Genomic DNA, 16,433 nt, shown 5'->3' on the forward strand with positions numbered 1-16,433 from the left:
TGATCTCAATGTACAATACAATAATATACTTGTAATTTGCAAATACACAATGACCCAATCCCTAATCACATAACTTGTATCTCCCACATTGAACACTACACATCATCAACCTCCATCTGAAATCCCATCAATATATGCATTTTTTTTTATCCAAACTTGCATATATATATATATATATTAGCCTATTCAAGATAAAGCAAACGGTTTATGTATTATTCAATTGGAAGCCTTGTAGGGCGCCTTCCTCTAGCAACACTTTGAATTAAGGCTTGTCCGACGCCTTCCCCAAGCCCCTCGATGAGCCCTCCAATGAATTTATTGACAGGTCTGATCTCAATGTACAATACAATAATATACTTGTAATTTGTAAATACACAATGACCCAATCCCTAATCACATAACTTGTATCTCCCACATTGAACACTACACATCATCAACCTACATCTGAAATCCCATCAATATATGCATTTTTTTTTTATCCAAACTTGCATATATATATATATATATCAGCCTGTTCAAGATAAAGCAAACAGTTTATGTATTATTCAATTGGAGGCCTTGTAGGGCGCCTTCCTCTAGCAATACTTTGAATTAAGGCTTGTCCGACGCCTTCCCCAAGCCCCTCGATGAGCCCTCCGATGAATTCGATGATTACCTGAGAGGCAAGCCGAGCTGCAGTTCCCAACATGCTGGACTTCTCAACGCCCTTAATGCCGTTGGCTTGAAGGCCATTGACCATGTTCTTTGCACAAACTGCGTGCAGATGGTACTCACAAACCGTGCAACGATACACTCGGCCTGATCTCTTGGTCCTATTGCATTCTCCGCATACAAAACCAGGTTCCCCATTTGGAAAACTCATGGTCATGGCAGCTGGGAGGATTTTTAGTGGGTGTGGATGCACTGAAATTTTAATTTCGTAGGACAGCATAGCACAGCAAGGATGCATCTGATAACTACAGGCGTTGCATCTGAAAGTGTAACCTTTTGCAGCCTTCCCACAAACGTCACACTTTGATTTTAAAATTCCACCTTTAACTGAAGCAGCAAATTAAAATGATATGTGAATAAGTTTATAAGCGATCAAGATCCAACTAGGCAGCTATAGTAGCTATTACTGAACCGTAGAATTCACCTGCTTTTGAAGAGAATAAGAGTTGGTGATGCATGTGGAGAGGATGGGCCTTGAGTTCTCGAGGAACCAAACCGCAGAACTCATGTAACTGAAAATCGCATTGTAGGCAAGTGAACCTCGTGCCTGAGCCGTATTCCTTGCAGCCTGCGCAGGTGAAGAGTTCGGGCATGTCAACCTTATACAAGCCATGTTGGTGGTGAAGGGAAAGAAATACTTCTTCTCCCAGGCCTAGGTGAGGAGATGTTGGCAATTCAAGCATAGGACTTTTGGGAAGATATGCTTGTGGTTGAGGAGGAGGGTTTGGGAATTGCATTGAAGGAGAATTTTTCAGGGGAAATGAAGTCGTCTTCTTCAATGGCCTGTTGTTCATGATGGCTTGGCTTGTGAGAATGGCTAGCTATGTGGATTAGACTTGTTTCTAATTGCACCACAGAAGGAGAATATTTATTTTGCTGGAAAGTTGGGCACCATCAACCATGTGCAGGGCATGAAGAAAAAGGATGATGCCACTCAATCACATACATATTGCATTGATTGCTTGTGCTATCACCGTTTTATAGAAAATAAATAGATAACCGGAATAAAAAAATTGAAAAAAAAGAAACAAAAAAAGCACAAATTGAGACTTCAAAACAAATGGGATGAACACATGGGTATATGAATTATTTTTTTCTTTTTGGGTACTACTGTTCTTGATTGACTGATTGATTGAATAGCTGAAATCTAAAACACAAAAACCATTTAAACTTGCTAACATGATACATATCCCATAATCTGCAAACAAGCAGTATACATATACATATGCGATTACTTTTATAGTTCAATCACATGTATAGAACACATGGAAAAGGGAAGAAGCAGATTAATGGTATGATTTAAAATTAAAAGTGAGGCTGTGACAGGCACTGAAGATATCATATGAAAAATTTTGCATACGGGTCATGTCCCTTGGAGGTGAGCACGAGAATCCACAGATAGGGCCCCTAGAAACAGTTTCTGATTCCTTGCAGGAGAAAAAAATGGATACCCATTGCAGCAAAGTCAAGGTTTCTTTTAGCTTTAGTTCATGCAAACGATACGTAACAAGCTTTTTAGGTTTTTCCCACTAAATTTCCTTACCTTTACAGAGCCCGAATCCGAATCCCCAACAGAGCTCTAATATTCGATTCTAAAGTAGAAGCGAAGAAAACTTGGCAGCCTTTCTCTCTCTCTTCTCATTATACAATGTTGAAAACAATAATTAATTACATGCCCAGATTCACTAGAGAAAGGGATGTGCATTCAAAATATATTGTAAGTTGCAACCCTACCTGCTCGTAGTTTATTTGTTATTGGCTGCAGAGCATCTTTGGACGTGAATTTTAATAGGACAACCTTTCTCAATCAGTTTAGACAAAAGGGTCACAGATGCCTCTAATTATTAGTTTGTGGTATTCTTTTCTTTTTTATCCTTTTTAACGGGTGATTCCAATTGAAGGCCAAGTAAAACACAGACGAAACCAGAAAGAAAAAGAATTCGCATATTCGTTGGTGTTGGCGTTTTAGGATATCAACCATCTTAAGTTTTGATCGCGGTCACTGCACTCAAATTCTTCAAAAACATAAGGAAAAGAAAAAATCAAATCATGCATGAACTCATCAGGGCGTCTTGGAAATTGCAAAGCAAGCTTATTCCATTCAAAACCCAACAGCGGAGTTATGATGTTCTCCAACACTCGGGTAATTTTTTCTAGCTTTTTACGTATTGGAGAAGTTGAAGTCCGAGAAATTCTAAAGCATTGGAATCTTGAAGGATTACATTAAAAGATGGGCATCCTCCACATGGGTTTAATTCTCAACAAGGTCTTGTTTTTAAAGCCCAATGTCCTCAAAAAAAGCCCTTGCAGCTGGCTTTTCGTCGGATGATACCTTTTGGGCTCATTTTGACAAAACCCAAAGTAGTCTTGCCGTTTGATGGGGGAAGAGGAACACATCCAACATAAGAAACAAGGGAGGCGGTCTTCTTTTCTCTGCCGACAGAACACAAACTTGCATTGCACAAAATGGCGAATGCGTCTCTCTGTCAATGTCCCCACAAGCCCACATTTGAGGTGCACACAGCATACAGTTTTTGTCTAGAATCATATCTTAGCTACCCTGAATTTTTAGCTTCTAATTCTCAGAACAGACAATGGCCCAAAAATACACACATGCGTACAAATTTTGGTAAATTGTTCCCATACGGGAATAAATATAATGTATAGTCGGTAAATGACCAATACCATATACTAGGGTTGCTACTAGCGATTTCGAATTAATTTTAATATATAATGAGATTAAAATTTGATTTTTGTTTCAATTTAATTTTGATTTTAATTAAATTCAATATTAAAATCTTTAATTTTTGTATAGATTAAATTTAATTTTGACTCAAAACTATATCAAACCAAATTAATTGGTTTAAATTCATTTCAAAATAAATTTTAATTAATCTAATGTAGTTTTATTTTGACTTTAATTCTAAGTTAGATCAATTAAATTTTGATTTGAACTGAATTACGAAAAAATCTATCATAAATCATATAAAAATAAATAATTTATTGTTTATTTGTTTACATATATAATTTTCTTAAAGAAGGAAAAAAAAAAAAAAAGAAGGGACGCTCCCATTCTCCAATCCCTAGCAGCAGGCACCATTCCTTCATTTAACAACCTCCGTTTAGAGATGATTTTCTGGTAAAGTTCGTTTTATAATGTAAATGAAAATTTTTCGGAAATTAAAAAATAAAATAAAATTGTGCACTTATATGTAAAAAGAATTTATTAGCCTTGAAATTTGAGTGTTGACTTTAAACTTACCACCGACACGTGTTGATGATGGCAAAAATATGAAGATTAGTTTTGAGCCTCCTAAATAACCAATGTCTGGAATCCGTTGGAGCTCGCTCATATTAATTATACTACTCCGTGAATACTATAATATTAATCTATCAATTTTATTTTAAAATATAATGTAAAATGTAATTAATATAAATGGAATTTCAAGGGAGAGACAGTATTTTAATTATAATAATATTAAAATGATAAAATAATTTTTTTTAAAAATAATATTTTTATAAAAAAATAATTTTTAAGCCTGAAACTGAGTGTCTTCAAATAATTAATTAAAAGTAGGAAAAGAAGCGCCAAAGGGCAAATTTCTGGATATGGTATTTACTCTTTCACATGCCACTGTTTCCGCCACCTTGTAACTTTGTTTTTTTTTAAAAAAAAAAAAAAATCCATTTGGAAATTTATTTACACTTCTTTATTTGTGAGGTTTTATTCTTACCAGCAACTTTAATCTAATCACCATCGTTGATCCTGTGACTTGTTAATACAATAATGAAATGATGGGTTAGTGTGATCCGTTGGTTCGCGCAGGTGAGGTCCACATTATTCGATGGTATGATTTTAGTGGCCAACCTGTGATCTCTAATCCTTCCTTTAAAAAAAATTACATGCAAGAAAAAAAAAGTAATTTAATTAAATTAAATTAATAATTTTTTTTATTAAATTTCATAAAAAAAAAAGAATTTAATTTTAATGGAAATAAAAATTTGAAAACTCAATGTTTCATTTATCTTGTACATATAAGATAAATCGAATTTAAGAAAAAATATTCCAAAAATTCAATATACAACAAAAAAGGTACAATTTGAGAGTAGAGAGAGGCCAAGGAAGGGTGCTTTTAGCCTTATATATCAAAGAAAAAAAAGCCATCACTCCCACCAATAATCACATCTCAAAAACACAGCCAATAAACGACTACATGAAGTGTCAGTTTGGTAATAAAGGGAAAAGCAAAACCCAAACTCGTAATATACAAGCATCAAATTTCCCAAAGGCCCAAAACTAAGGCAAAGGTAGGCATCAAGTCCTTTCTTTTGTGTGTCGGTGCCTGTAGCTGTGACCCTCCTTTGACCATTCGCCATCGCCAATATCGCCCCGCCGACGAGCTAGATGAGAAAGGACTGCCCACCCCTTTCCTCCATCGCCGGCGGCACTGTGGGCAAATTATCTGTATGTTTCGAAACTAAGCCTTTAGTGGCCACATTACTAGCTCTCACTCTGGTGATGCTCCTCTGGAACCTCCCTCCCTACTACCAAAACCTCCTATCCGCGACTCGCCCTTGCTCTGCCCACACCACCACCACCACCACCACCACCACCACCACCCCCCTAATCGCTTCCAATGCTTCCTCATTTCCTATGACCTCCCCCGCCACCTCATTATCTGAGAAGAAGTACTCAACCACCGTCACCGACCCAAACAAACGGATCTTCCAGGCATACGGCAACGCCGCTGCTCTTTTTGTTCAGATGGGAGCGTACCGTGGTGGCCCGAGGACCTTTGCGGTGGTGGGGCTTGCTTCGAAGCCCATTCACGTGTTTGGTCGTCCTTGGTACAAGTGCGAGTGGATCTCCAACAATGGTTCTTTTATGAGGGCCAAGGCCTATAAGATGCTTCCAGACTGGGGCTATGGTCGCGTCTACACTGTTGTGGTTGTCAATTGCACCTTCCCCGTGAATCCTAACCACGACAATGCGGGTGGAAAGCTCATGCTCAATGCGTATTACGGTGAATCTCAGAGGAAATACGAGAAGTTTGTTGCTTTGGAAGAGGCACCAGGCTCTTACAACGAGTCCAAGTACCACCCGCCTTACCAGTACGAGTATCTCTATTGTGGGTCTTCTTTATACGGGAATTTGAGTGCGGCCAGAATGAGGGAATGGATGGCTTATCACGCATGGTTCTTCGGACCCAGTTCCCATTTCGTGTTTCACGATGCCGGTGGAGTGAGTCCTGAGGTAAGGGCTGCACTTGAGCCATGGGTGCGAGCAGGGAGGGCCACGGTTCAGGACATTAGAGGGCAGGCTGAGTTCGATGGGTATTATTATAACCAATTTCTGGTGGTTAACGACTGCTTGCATCGGTACCGATTTGCTGCCAACTGGACATTTTACTTTGATGTGGATGAGTATATTTATTTGCCAGTGGGCAATACTCTGGAATCGGTTCTTCAAGAATTCTCCGATTATACTCAGTTCACGATTGAGCAGAATCCTATGTCCAGTGTGCTGTGTTTGAATGATTCCAGTGAGGACTATAGCAGGTACGTTATTGCACAGCTCCACATTCCCAAAACACAATTGATCTTTAGATCCGCGGGTCCTAAAAAACAGAATATTTTAAGCCCAATTTATCATGTTGTAAATAAATGGGTTCAACACTGAAACATGTTTGTTTGGGGTCGTCAATTCAGGGAATGGGCATTCGAGAAGCTATTATTCAGGGAATCGAGAACGGGGATTCGGAGGGACCGCAAGTACGCGATTCAGGCAAAGAATGCATATGCCACTGGAGTGCACATGTCGGAGAATGTAATTGGCAAGACATTGCACAAGACCGAAACAAAGATTCGTTATTATCACTACCACAAGTCTATTACGGTTCCCGGAGAACTTTGCCGGGAATTTGTGCCTCCGTCAGCCAAGAACAATGTGACCTGGTACGATAAGCTCCCATATGTTTATGATGATAACATGCAGAAGCTGGCCAAAACCATCAAAGAATTCGAGCGACATGCCATTGGAACTGTACAGGCTTACTCATGATTGATTTATGTGCAAAATAAGTTATACCATATGTTGAGGCGTGACCTGCGACTTCATTATTCATTCTCCTGTAATTGGGGGCGATTGCTGAAATTTCACTCCTCTTTCCTGTGAGTGCTAGGATCTGACCCCCACCAGTGTGTGCCTATTTCTGTGGTCAGAAATGCTCCAGTATTGCTTTGATTTGTCTGTATATTTATTATATTTCATTAAAAAAATCAAAAAGGAGTCAGTGTGTTCTTTTTCATTATTATAAAATGTGGTGATTATGATATATTTCTAATTTGGTTTCCCAATGTAAAAAGGTCACTTGAGTAATAAATATACTTTCAACTTATACTTTCTTGAGGTGTATTAATTTTATGATTTAAGGATTAGAGGTTGACTGAAATTATTAAGACGAGCTCTTATTCTTAACGTTCTCCTGATTTTGTAGTGGTGGACTGGACGGAATTTGCCCAAGAAGAAGAAGTGCTATTTAGGGGTGTTTGGTTTACTTGGTCGCATTTAATAATGACAAAGATTCAAACAGAAATTGTGGTGTTTGGCAGTTTTTAAAAAATTAGAATGATAGGTGATAGGTAATCGATATGATACCATCACCGGTTTATATTAATTTTTTTTAGATGCTTTTATCTACTGATAATGATCTAGTTTTATTTTTATTTTACCATATTATTCTTTTTTATTTAACTTGAAAATTAATATTATTAATATTTTTATTTTTTTATTTGTAATTTTAATATTTTAATTAATGTATTTCAACTTTGTTAAAATATTTTTTATTAATAACATAAAATATAAAATATTTATTTATATCCAAAACTCAAAATTAATTATAAATTTTTCTATTAACAATAATAATTATTTTATTATTTTATCTATATTTTTAAAATTATTTAATTATCTTAAAAAATAATTATTTTCTTATTTCAATAATAAAATAAATGATATAATATAAAAAATTAATAATTATATATTTATTTAAATAATATAATATATTAATTTAATAATTATATATTTAATTTAATAATAGAATAAATAATATAATGTAATAAATTTATAATTATATATTTATTTAAATAATAAAATAAATCATATGATATATACCCTTATTAGTCATTTTACTTTATTAGTCATTTTACATATTAACAGTAACAGCTAAATATAATTTTACCAAACACTTAATATAAAAAGTATCATCACTATCGCTATCATTATCGATTATCACTATTACTAACAAGAATATTATCACCATCAATTGATTCAATGATTAATCCAAATGCCCTTAAACATATCTGAAATGGAGTGGACCTAGCTACCTCAAAAAAGATACATACAATGTCAAAGAGAAGACAGTCCATTTACTTTTAAGCCCATGGTTTATATTAGGGCTTGCACAGGCGAAGGCCCATTTGTTCCGATGCATGTAACTGGAAATGAATGAATTAAGGGAGGCTTGGCAAGCTTTTCTTCATCGCTTCGCAATTGAGGGCATTTCGGCCTTCTAAATGTTCCTCTACTTCTGATTAATTTACTTAAAAACCTTTTTTAGGTACATTAAATAACTCAATACATCCACGATTCCAAGACCTCCTAAAGTTCTTATTAATTTACTTAATGTTTGTTAGGCACGCTAAATAATTCAATCCAAAATTCTGACTAAATTATTGTTTTTGTCTTCATATTATAGCTACAAATGTAATACCTAAATGAAATTATTATATAATGAATGGGTCCAAATTGAATTGAATCGTATTCAAAATTTGAGATATTGCCTATTTTAGTCTCACGATTTTATCATTAAAAATAATCCTCCACAAACAGAGGTGTACTTAGCATCCTAAAATTCTAATCCCCTTAATTTCACTAGGAACTGCAACTTTTGTATGATATTGTCATCTATTAGGAACTGCAACTTGCCAATTTCTCTTCGTTTTGTTTCAGGTTTAAAGGCTTGGTGTGGTGATTGTTTGAAAATAAATTAGATTATAGGATCTTGTTTTTCTTTTGGTTTTGGATAATATATATCATGCTGCCTCATCGACTTATGGATGTATTAAGCAATAGTTAAAAATAATTTTCTCCTTCTTTCTTGTGTTTTCTAACTTCTCGATTAAGGAAAAAAAAATATTAAAGGAGGAGAAAAAAAAATTTTTTCCAAAGCAAAAAAAAATATATATTAAAAATACTCAGTAACCCCTTCTCCTCGTTGGCAGTACCTACAAACTTCTTTCAAGATTTTCTATTTTTTGAGGGCTGCGGGAATGTTGATGGGCTTTACATGACAAACCAACATAAGGGAGCAAAATGTATATTTTGCAGTAGTAGAATTTGATTTCATGGACAGGATTGGAATCTTGATCTGCCAAGAATACAGGAACATTAGCGTTTGCCATATAATCATACAACTATTTGGTTGTTTGCTAGAGGATAAGCATCAACGCTTCAAGATAAATGTTTATATAATTGTACTAATTAATTGTAGTTTAGATGGCACAAAGGCAGCCATTAGATCGAACAACTTTTTGGAGGTGCAAATGGCAAATGGTTGTTTATGACGCAATTGCCACTCACTTTGATACTGCTTTTTAACATGCCTTTTTATTATAACCTAAAAAGATCACGGGTCAGTGGATCGTGTACTCTTCTCTTATCTCTTTATCATCATATACTTTTTTTTTTCTTTTAAAATGTAAATATACATACAAGAAAGTATAAGAATTGCTATATTAATATTCACACTCAAATAATTATTGACTGAATAAAATTTTAACACATATCTATAAACTCACACACACACACCTACACTCGATACAGGAGCAATTGCAAATTGGTAATATGAAAATACATAATTATCTTTGATCAAATTCTAATCGCTTTCTAATGGTCAAATGGGCCAAAAGCCTCTATGAAACTCCCAAAGCAGAGGCTAGCTATAGGCATTGTTTGGTCGGTTGGCCCCTACATATATGGAATGTAACTTGTGAATTACAATAACTGAGTAGTCCAACCAAATAATTAAGTGGCAGTCGAATAAGACTGGGACTCACGTGTTCGATGACCTTCCTTTCTAATTAATTAATCCAAAATTAATGTTTAGTTGCATTCATATCTGCTTGTATATATACTATGCTGAATTATCCGTGTTGGCGTTGCCCTTTGCGTAATGCCCATCATTTCGAAGGCTTTCGGACGACTCCCAGCTGGGAAGTTTGTTAAACCACCCTCAACTGCAAGCGTACAACCCATTCAACCCAATGACCCATAACAAAATTATTATTATTATTATTATTATTATTATCGTCATTTTCTATCACTCTACTCGGTAAGATGTAATATATTAAAAAAATATATATATCTGTGATTCATATGCATAAATATATTTTATATTTTGATTCATAATATATTGAATTTTCAAAATAAATTAAAAATAATAATATAATGGTAATTATATTATTTGTCTCTATATTTTATTCTATTATACAAATGAAACATAATAGAATCTAATGTTCAATTACATCATATATATGCTAATCATTACTTTAAATTATTTATGTGCATGTATAAAATTACCTATATAAATTTTACAACAAAATGCAATAGTTATATTTATAGTTAATGATCAAATAAGACCAAATTCTAAATATATTCAAAAAATAATAATTGCAAAAATTCAAAATCACACTTATTATTTTATCTGAAAGACTAACCGCTATATATCTTATGAAATTATAGAACAAACCGATCCTTCCACTTGTTTTTGTTTTTAGAATTTTTTCTTTTTTAATCCATCGAAACATATAGAAGGTGTTTAAAATTATAATTCCCAATGCCGCCATGAGCCTTTTTTACCAATCCAATAGTGATGTCAGTTTACAATATTTATAAATGATCAAGTCAGTAACTTATTAGTCAGCCACTTTAACGTTTAAGCAAATGACTTATTAAGAGAGTATAAAAGCAATGCAAATAGATTATTGTAGAGAATTAAACAGAGTAAATATACTTAATTTCTGAGGCTATTTGATATTTATAGATTGATATGCTTATACCCATTAGAGGTTTATGAGAATTTTGGATTGTTTAATTATAGTCTCAAAATTCTTAGTGGGCATATTCACCGAATCTTGCATGTTCTTTGATGGTAAGTTAGCCGAGCCATTTGGACCATTGATCTACATCCGGCCATTGTTTAGATAGCTATTGCTCAATTTAGAAGACTGAATTATCTAAGAATCTGTTTGGCATTATTGTTAAAATTACTATTAAAAAAATTTTTTTTTTTAATATATTAGTTAAAGAGTATTAAAAAATAATTAAAAATTAAATTTGATAAATTTTAGTTATAAGAATACTAAGATAATAAAATAATTTTTTTTCAAACTATTTTTTTTAATAATATATAAAATAATACTTTTATTCAAAAAAATAATTTGAACCTCTAAATTTAATATCAAACAGATACTAACACACAAATAGTTCAGCTGAGCATATAGGCCATTTGATGCTCGGGTCCTATGGTTGTGCGCATCTAAGCTTCTTGACCGACTGACTTTATTGGCCAAACCTCTTACACTTCTAACCATGCATTTTGACTGGATCAAACCATTTGAACATTTAACTTGATATTTATGAATAAATTATATCAATTCCTTTAAACCATATGGGCAGCGGAAAATTAGTGTTAAAAATTTGAATTCCAATAGTTACATTAGAAGGATGGCCTTGAACACTAAACAGAAATGAAGAGATATAAAGCTCAATCTTTGTTGTGAGTAATTCAGATAAAATAGTCCAAGTGAATGCATATTGATTTTGATAGAAAAATCAAGAATTAAAATTAATTGGTTGCAATATGTTCCAAATTCCAAGCTTTAAATGGCAAAAATTTGAAGCGAAAAGATAGCAACCATTTGCCAAAACAATTGTGAAGCCACCAGATGTATGCACATTGGCGTGTTGTTCACCTCCCCCCCTCCATGTAAAATTGACTTGGGAAACATGAACTCCGAGAAGTTGCCTGCTACTTGCTAGGGTTTTGCACCGTATAATTGGCCCCTTTGACACACCGTCGCACACGTGGGTCTTCCGAAAGTAAGAAAAAAGCGGCTGTCAACTTGTGCTTAATCAGCCAAATCATACCCCGGGACCCACCAGCATCAGTCGGTTCATCAGCCCTGAAAGCCAAAGTTGAAAAATTGATCGTACGGTTATTAATAAAATAAAAAGGGTGAATCTGGTGATTGCCGTCTGCGTTGATGCCCATTGATATATTCCGCTTGTTATAAAATGTGGCACGTTTGCTTACTCTCGATTTTTCCCTTTCAATTTATTTGCTTTTTTTACGACCGCCTCATAAATTTCTTTCCATCTTTAGGTTTTCCCTTCTGCGTTTCCCTAATAGCTCAGACATACATATTTTATGGTACGCTCTCTGCTCAGCTCCAACATTCATCTGCGTCTCTTTGCCAATCCATCTCACTGTCTTACGTACGGCGGCTCCATTCTGAAAAAGGTTTTGACTGTCTAAGCTCTCTCTCTCTGTCTCTCTCTCTCTCTCTCTCTCTCTCTCTCACATATTCGATTGCTTTTGACATGGGTATTGGATGTGTTGCTAATGCAGGATTGTTTTACTCTTTGCTTCCAGATTCGATCAAATCTTGAAGGGTTTGGTTCACCTTTCTCGATAATCAACAGCAGCAGGAGGTTAGCGTCTTTCATTTTTGAACGCTTATTGAGAAAATCATGGTATGTTTTGTATCAAGTTACTCCATCTCTCTGCCTCTGCTTTATTTTATTTTGGTTGTGTAACTTCAATTGACGTTTTTTTTTTCTTTATCAGGTGAGTCCATTTGGGCAAATGGGCAAGCAGGATTTAGGTCCTCCATGGTTGCGACCAATGCTGAGAGCCAGCTATTTCATCCCCTGTGCAGTTCATGGGGATTCTAATAAAAGTGAATGTAATATGTTTTGTTTAGATTGTATGGGTAATACCTCTGCTCTTATTGTTTGATCGATCATAAAGATCACCGTGTTGTTCAGGTTTGTCTTAAAAGTCTTCCTTTCTTCTTCTGAATGATTTTCAATATCTGTTGAATCACATTGGAAGAGTTAACTGAAAAATATATTGTTTGTTGGGTGATTATTGCAGATAAGGCGATCTTCATACCATAACGTGGTGAGGGTGAATGAGATACAGAAGTACATAGATATATCTTGCGTCCAGACTTACATTATTAATAGCGCCAAAATCGTGTTCCTGAATGAGCGACCTCAGCCAAGGCCGGGAAAAGGCGTCACCAACACTTGCGAGATTTGTTGCAGAAGCCTCCTTGATTCCTTCAGATTCTGTTCTCTTGGATGCAAGGTGTTTTTCTTTCCTAAGTGTTTTTCCCTTTTCTAATTGTATTCATGTTTCTTGCTCGCTTTCTTCGCGTTCAAGTTACAAGTTCCATTTCTTTTTTTTTTTTTTTAATATATTTTCAGTGGTGGCTCAAATTACATCAATCTTGCCTTAGTTGACTTCATTTTGATTTATTTAATGATAAATTAATCGCTTCATCTTGAGAAATGTATCAATAAACCCGTCTCTGTAGCTGACCTAACCCCAAAAATTGAGAGAGAGAGAATTGAAGTTGTGTTGGTATCTTAATTTGGGGAACTCGAATAACTTGTACGCACATTTTCCTCTCCATGATCTTTGATTTGGTGGTTAATTGATTTCGTGTTTGAATAATCTTTGGGTCTCTCTGTTCTGTATCTGTGCCCTGTTCTCACCTACTCTGTTTTAATGGTCTACTCACAGCTAGATTACTGAAGTGCCCATTTACATTTCTCTTTTTAGCTTGAGGCATGAAGCGTGACCCAGACCTGACATTTACACTGAGGGTGAAGCACAATCGGGATCCTTTCCTTGGTGAGTCTGAACTGATGAGTCCTCTACCCCAAAGAAGATTAGAAAGACACATGCTTTCAACCGGTTGATGGATGGACTTACAATTTATTCTTCAGATGGGCATAGCAATGAATTTAACTCGGGAGATGAGGCCACTACCAACCTATCTCCATCTACTCCTCCCATTTATAATCACCGCAATGCAAGGAGAAGAAAGGGTATTCCTCATCGTGCTCCATTTTGAGATTTCTCAAGAATTGGAAAACAAACATATGAAAAAGGAGAAAAACCATATAAGAAAAGGTGAAAAATTATAAAAGAAAAAGGAGAAAAAAAATTGATGGGTGGATGGCAATAATGTTTAGTATGCAGTGAAAATTTGACACATAAAAATTAGGGTAAAAAATGATTGTTACAGTGTTTTCTTGTGTAGATGGTAGCAAAAGACTGTTTCTGTTGGCTATGGACTATGGAGCACGGGAAAGAGTCCCATCATATTTATTAATTAGCACTGGGACTTGATTTCTCGAATAGAAATCTTAGGACATATAGTTTTAAAAACGTGTTTGTACAGATGATTATGTATGGGTTTTAGGTAGTTGGAAAGATAGTAATAATGGAGTGGCATTATGATGGGTTATGTAGAGGACTGGAATCTGTTCTCTCTCTCTCTCTCTCTCTCTCTCTCTCTATATATATATATATATATTCTGTGATCAATTTGCAATGTCTGTGACTTCCCATTGTGGAGGATCCTTGTAGCATGATTGAGGAGTCCTTTAAATATGCGCTTTTGATTCACTGGAAATCGTGGGTTGAGCAGTTTGCTTTTTTTAGCGACGAATCTTTACATAATTAGATTTATAAAAAAAAAAAAAAAAAAAAAATTGAAAGGGGAGGTGACCAGCTGGAAAGGTAAATTGGATGTGAATGAAACGAAGTATCAATGGTAATGGTGGTGTTGGAAATGGATGGAGATAAATGGTCAAATTATTCCAGATTTGCCAAGTTATTCCAGGACCTCCAAAACCAGGTACGAGCTATGGTCAATTTGGGGGCCGGCCTTCCCTGGGAATCTGTTTTCATGGATGAATAATTTATTTGATTGACAATCCATCACCGATCCAATGTAGGCTTTGCGTTGCGTTTGCGTTCACGTAGGATGGATGTTAGTTTGGACGTGATGGTTAGTCCTTTGAGGCAACTGCATCTATGCACCTCAATTATTGTTTATCAATGATCCCAGATATTTTCTAAATTTGTTAATTTTATTTCAATAAACTTGATGATAATCCAGGAACAATTTGGGAATTGGGAATAGTAGAATGGTGAGTAAGGAAGGATACAAATCAAGGGTGAGGAATGAAAAAGATATGGATGAGCTTAAGTTCAAATCACGGAAAAGCTTTGGTGACACGGAAACCCCACAACGACGAGGACGTCCCTATCCAGATGCTCCCAACCTTTATTATTTTTGTATAAAATTTCCATGAAAAAAAATATAAACAAGTGGATGATGATGAGAGCCGTGAGGAATCTGAAAGGCTGCGTGTGCGACTCCCACTCCTCTGCCTTTCCCTTCTTATCTCTTTTTTTCGAATTAAAAAAAAGAAAAAAGAATTATTGGAGGGCAAAGACGGTTGCTGGATGTGTTGAACAAGAGGGGTGGGGTGACGTTTCCAAAGCCAAAGAAAAAAAAACCCAACAACTGTAGAGGAGCGAGAGGCTGCTTAATTTGTCTGTTACTCAAGTGCTTACTAACTGTGTCAAAGACTGCCACGTTCGGAAGAGTGTGGATGGACGCATGTCCCCACTTCCATTTTTGAAAAATTTCGTTTTGGTGTCTGTCCGAGAACAAGAGTAACACCGCTACTTGTGGCGTTTGTACAGTACTCCGGGGAGGGATGATGTTTGCGAAATTGGCATCCAGTGTGTGAAACGCAGCTTTTCATCACAATCATCCTTATCATCAAATTTAACGCAACCGAATAAACTAATCTTCCCTTTCCACTTATAGATTTTCATTATTCATTACACTTGTTTTATTTTAAATTTTGGTGAATTGAAATTGGTAAGGTTACAGAATTGATGGATAAGTTAATATACAAATGTGGTCCCTGACCCTGAGGGAGGGGAAGGGGTAGATGAGGCTTACTTTGGAATCAGGCATGTCGTCATTTATTTATTATTATTAATTTTTTTTTTTTCTGATGTCGTCTTTTCTCCTTTTCTACAAAACAAATGTATTAATTTTACATAAAGCACCGTCTCTCTCTCCCTCTGTCTCTCTCTCCCTCATTTTTTATAAATTACTTTTTTATTTTCATATTATAAATATAGTTAATATTTAAATTTTTAATAATAAATAAAAATCATAAATTTTAATTTTACTATACATTTTCATATATCTACTCATTTTAAAATTTTTTATCTTTTATCTATAAATTTTTATTATTATTAACATTTTAACTATTAATTGGCTATTAAATTAATAAAAATTAATAAAATAACAAGTGTGTGTGATAAAGATAAAATTAAAAATATTTTTATTTATTTTTAAAATTTTAATTATAATATAATTGAGAGATTAAATTGTACTTTTTCTTTTTTAAACTTTTATAATTTCTACCCACAGAAATGGAGATAAAAGGTAGTGTGAGCCTAAAAAATTTACAAAACCTTTTTAATACATATAGTAAAATTTTATTTTTTTATTAATAATTTCTCTAATTATTTATAAAAAATTATAAGAGGTGTAACAAA

At 34.7% G+C, this 16,433-nt stretch overlaps 2 protein-coding genes and 1 pseudogene across 3 annotated transcripts; 2 read left to right on the forward strand and 1 right to left on the reverse strand.

Moving 5' to 3' along the window:
- On the reverse strand, positions 1-1,720 carry LOC110639669 (protein VACUOLELESS GAMETOPHYTES). Its single transcript, XM_021790708.2, has 2 exons — positions 1,136-1,720; positions 1-1,038 (listed from the first exon to the last, which is right to left on the reverse strand). The coding sequence occupies exons 1-2, from the start codon at positions 1,503-1,505 to the stop codon at positions 542-544; spliced, it is 867 nt and encodes a 288-aa protein (XP_021646400.2). The 5' UTR covers positions 1,506-1,720; the 3' UTR covers positions 1-541.
- Positions 1,721-4,896: 3,176 nt separating this feature from the next.
- Positions 4,897-7,225, forward strand: LOC131171360 (galactan beta-1,4-galactosyltransferase GALS1-like). 2 transcript variants are annotated; one of them, XR_009142033.1, is made up of 3 exons: positions 4,897-6,270; positions 6,421-6,882; positions 7,209-7,225. XR_009142033.1 is itself a non-coding variant. In XM_058131272.1 (2 exons), exons 1-2 carry the CDS (start codon positions 5,117-5,119, stop codon positions 6,770-6,772), a joined length of 1,506 nt encoding a protein of 501 aa, XP_057987255.1. In that variant the 5' UTR covers positions 4,897-5,116; the 3' UTR covers positions 6,773-6,911. The 2 variants fall into 2 exon arrangements, 1 of the variants encoding a protein (XP_057987255.1); XM_058131272.1 differs by lacking the exon at positions 7,209-7,225 and having other exon boundaries at positions 6,421-6,911.
- Positions 7,226-12,066: 4,841 nt separating this feature from the next.
- Positions 12,067-14,314, forward strand: LOC131171361 (protein RGF1 INDUCIBLE TRANSCRIPTION FACTOR 1-like; annotated as a pseudogene).
- The last annotated feature ends 2,119 nt before the right edge of the window (positions 14,315-16,433 follow it).

This window comes from Hevea brasiliensis, chromosome 12 (genome assembly GCF_030052815.1).
Source record: "Hevea brasiliensis isolate MT/VB/25A 57/8 chromosome 12, ASM3005281v1, whole genome shotgun sequence".
Lineage (NCBI taxonomy): Eukaryota > Viridiplantae > Streptophyta > Magnoliopsida > Malpighiales > Euphorbiaceae > Hevea > Hevea brasiliensis.